Source organism: Carya illinoinensis, chromosome 9 (assembly GCF_018687715.1).
Source record: "Carya illinoinensis cultivar Pawnee chromosome 9, C.illinoinensisPawnee_v1, whole genome shotgun sequence".
Lineage (NCBI taxonomy): Eukaryota > Viridiplantae > Streptophyta > Magnoliopsida > Fagales > Juglandaceae > Carya > Carya illinoinensis.
The window spans coordinates 32,702,657-32,705,654 of NC_056760.1; the positions used below are offsets into that span (position 1 = coordinate 32,702,657).

Here is a 2,998-nt window from a genome sequence, read left to right on the forward strand (position 1 = left end):
ACGTGCATAATCAAGCCCACGCCTGTGTGGGACTTAATTCATCATGATTCCAAGCAAATTAAATATTTCATACATGAGTACAGATAACTACGTAATTAAATACCCGCAAATTAACAAATTTCAAACGCATGCATTACGTTGAGTAAGATGCATGACTGACACATTTACTCGGATTTATTTTAGATTTAAAGACATGACTGCGTGCAAACGACATGGTCATCGCATGCAGGATGTAATTATTCAAAGGAGCTAAGTGAACTCGGACTTTATAATTTTGTTTTCAAATACAATTTATAATTTAAAGAGAAATAAATATAATACGTAGATCTTGTAGATTTAAACGATAAGATCTATCTATTATATTTATATCTCTCCAAATCATAAAAGTTATATTCATGATGCATGCATGGTGAACTGGCGACGTCTAGGGCCGAACTCGGGGTCGGGAGTTACCTACGTCGTCTTTGAATGCGAACCAAGTCTGTAAGAAAGTTAGGCCGAGTATTAATATGGCGGCCGAAACAGCCAGAACCGTCCAGGGAGTTCTGCAATGTTCATGACGGGCTTCAGCAATCCATTTATTCAACTTACTGTTGTAGTATGTCTGAATGTCATTTCTGACTTCCCGATATGCTTCGGGGTCAGGAACCAAGTCGGTGCCAATCTCATTAAAGAGTCGAGCCACTTCTTCGTCGCTGCCAAGGTGGTTCGTGAGTACTCCCTCATTCCTCAACCTCGTTACGTCATGGATGTTATCAATGAGTGAATCCAGGAATAATATGTACGAGGTGATCTCCAACTTGTTGTAGAAATCCGGACACATCTCGTAGGCTATCAAGTTCAAGAACTTGGGCCCCATTGAGTCATCAACCTTTATTGGAGAAAGGATGAGCTTTGCAGTCGAGAAGATATGGTTTGGCTTCTTAAAAGTTATTGTTGTCAAGAGATCTGCATCACTTGGCTTCACATGGATTCCTGCTGATCTAAGTTCCACCACGTTGCGATACGAGTACGACTCCATGGGCATGATTTCCGTCTTGCTCTTCCTTGTCGGGGGAGCAGCGCCGTCTTGCTCTTCTTTAATTTTGTCTTCCCTTCCTTTATCTTCGCCAGGAGTACTACTTCTGGATTTGCTTATGATCATTAGCGTCCGGAGGCGATCGAGAAGATGGATCGGAGTTTCCGTAATCCCTAATTTATCCATGCTCGGCTTCGCCTTACCGTCCAATATTATCTGTGAATACATGAATTTTGTGATGGATTTCTCCAATTCACCTTTATTTGCGCTGGAATCCATCAAATCTTGGAGGAGTTGATAAGGAAGTTGATTCTCCAACAAGAACAAATCTTGTGTCCCAAAGGCCATCAGATCGTATTTCATTTTCCAATCTTTGCATGCACTGGTAGCAGCACAATGCATGGACTGTAATATTGCACACCCGTCCACAAACAGCATCCAGGCTAGGGCCTGATCGCTATAATTCTTGGTCACCTCCTGCTGGAAACACTGCCTCAGTTGCTTTATGTTTTTCTTAACTACGTTGTACAAAACCTCATCATCTTTACCACTTTCCTTGACGAAGCAGTTTGTCATTATAAGCTTGTACTTCTCTGCTGGCTGGTATTTTTCCGTACCATGATGGATAGGACCGAGTGCTACAATCCTTGGCTCAAAATACTTGGCGAAATGCTGATGATCTCGCAGCAACAGCGGAACCTTTTGTATTTTTGGTATAGCCCTTTGACCTCCATTTGGCGAATTAAGGCTGAGATGATCTCCTGCTTCCCTCAGTTTCTCAAACTCTTTTTTCAGCTCGCAGGCTTCCTCATCTTGGAGTTCAATGGTCCGCATCTGCAGGCCGGAAATGTCACGGCCCCTGCTTGTTTCACCAGCTTCTGTTGCGACAAAATTAATCTTTCTCGACAGCAACTCCTCCACGGATATTACATGCTCCGTACTTCCGGCCATGGCTTACGTGTCTATGTGCGCGTACGTGCACCCAAGCAAGTAATTAAGATATTTATTAGATGTGTGAAAACCAGCGGTTCAGTACTTACGAGAAGTACTGCATTAATGTTCAGGTAACGAACTTTATACTTGGATGAGGGCAAAAAGTAAGATGAATAATGCTATATATATATAATTGTAGAATACGTGAGTTCCACGCAATCGTTTTAAAAAAGAGTGAAATCTATTATTTAAAAATTAATTTTTGTTTTATTGTGGGTTGTCCCTTATTTACAATATGCAAATATCATTTCTCAAATAAGATTACGCTTAGGCCCCGTTTGGTTACATAGATGAGATGAGATGAGATGAAATGTTTTAAATAGTAATAAATAAAATATTGTTATAATATAATTTTTGAATATTAATTTTGTATTGTGATTTGAAAAAGTTAGATTGTTTATTATATTTTGTATTGGGATTTGAAAAAGGTGTAATGATGAGTTGAGATGAGATGAGATGAGATTTTTGGTTTTCGCTAAACAAACAAGGCTTTAATCCCTTTTCACAATGTGTTTTCCAAACTATCAATTTTAGTATTTGGAATCTAGCTAATTAGTTTGAGCTAACGATTGCAGTCCCGACTGCCGTAATTTAGAGCTTAAAGCTTAAATCCCCCTTGATTTATTTATTTTTAGCTGGCTAGCATCCCTATCATGTGCTCTCCTAATTGATAATTAGAAAAGAAAAGGCAATTAACATCGTTTTGATCTCCTAAAGGAGTAGCATTTTATGATCATGAGGGTTAAGTACTGTAATTAATTCCACCAAATCAGAGAAACATTTCCTAATAATTTGTTGAATCATATTCGAACATTATTAATGTGCCAAGTTAGGTATCAAACGTATGTTAGTAACCTGTTTTCACGGCTCCAATTTGACGAGGTCATGCGTACGAACAGGAGTCGTAGTACTGATCTGTGGAGTTTCTTGGAATTTACACATATTCGTTCGCCTGATGTACTAAAGCAATCAATTCTCACCACTGGT

General features: G+C 39.3%; 1 protein-coding gene across 1 annotated transcript; it reads right to left on the minus strand.

Moving 5' to 3' along the window:
• Nucleotides 1-424: 424 nt before the first annotated feature.
• LOC122277011 (UPF0481 protein At3g47200-like) lies at nt 425-1,969 on the minus strand. Its single transcript, XM_043086895.1, has one exon. The coding sequence runs from the start codon at nt 1,967-1,969 to the stop codon at nt 425-427; it is 1,545 nt and encodes a 514-aa protein (XP_042942829.1).
• Nucleotides 1,970-2,998: the final 1,029 nt, after the last annotated feature.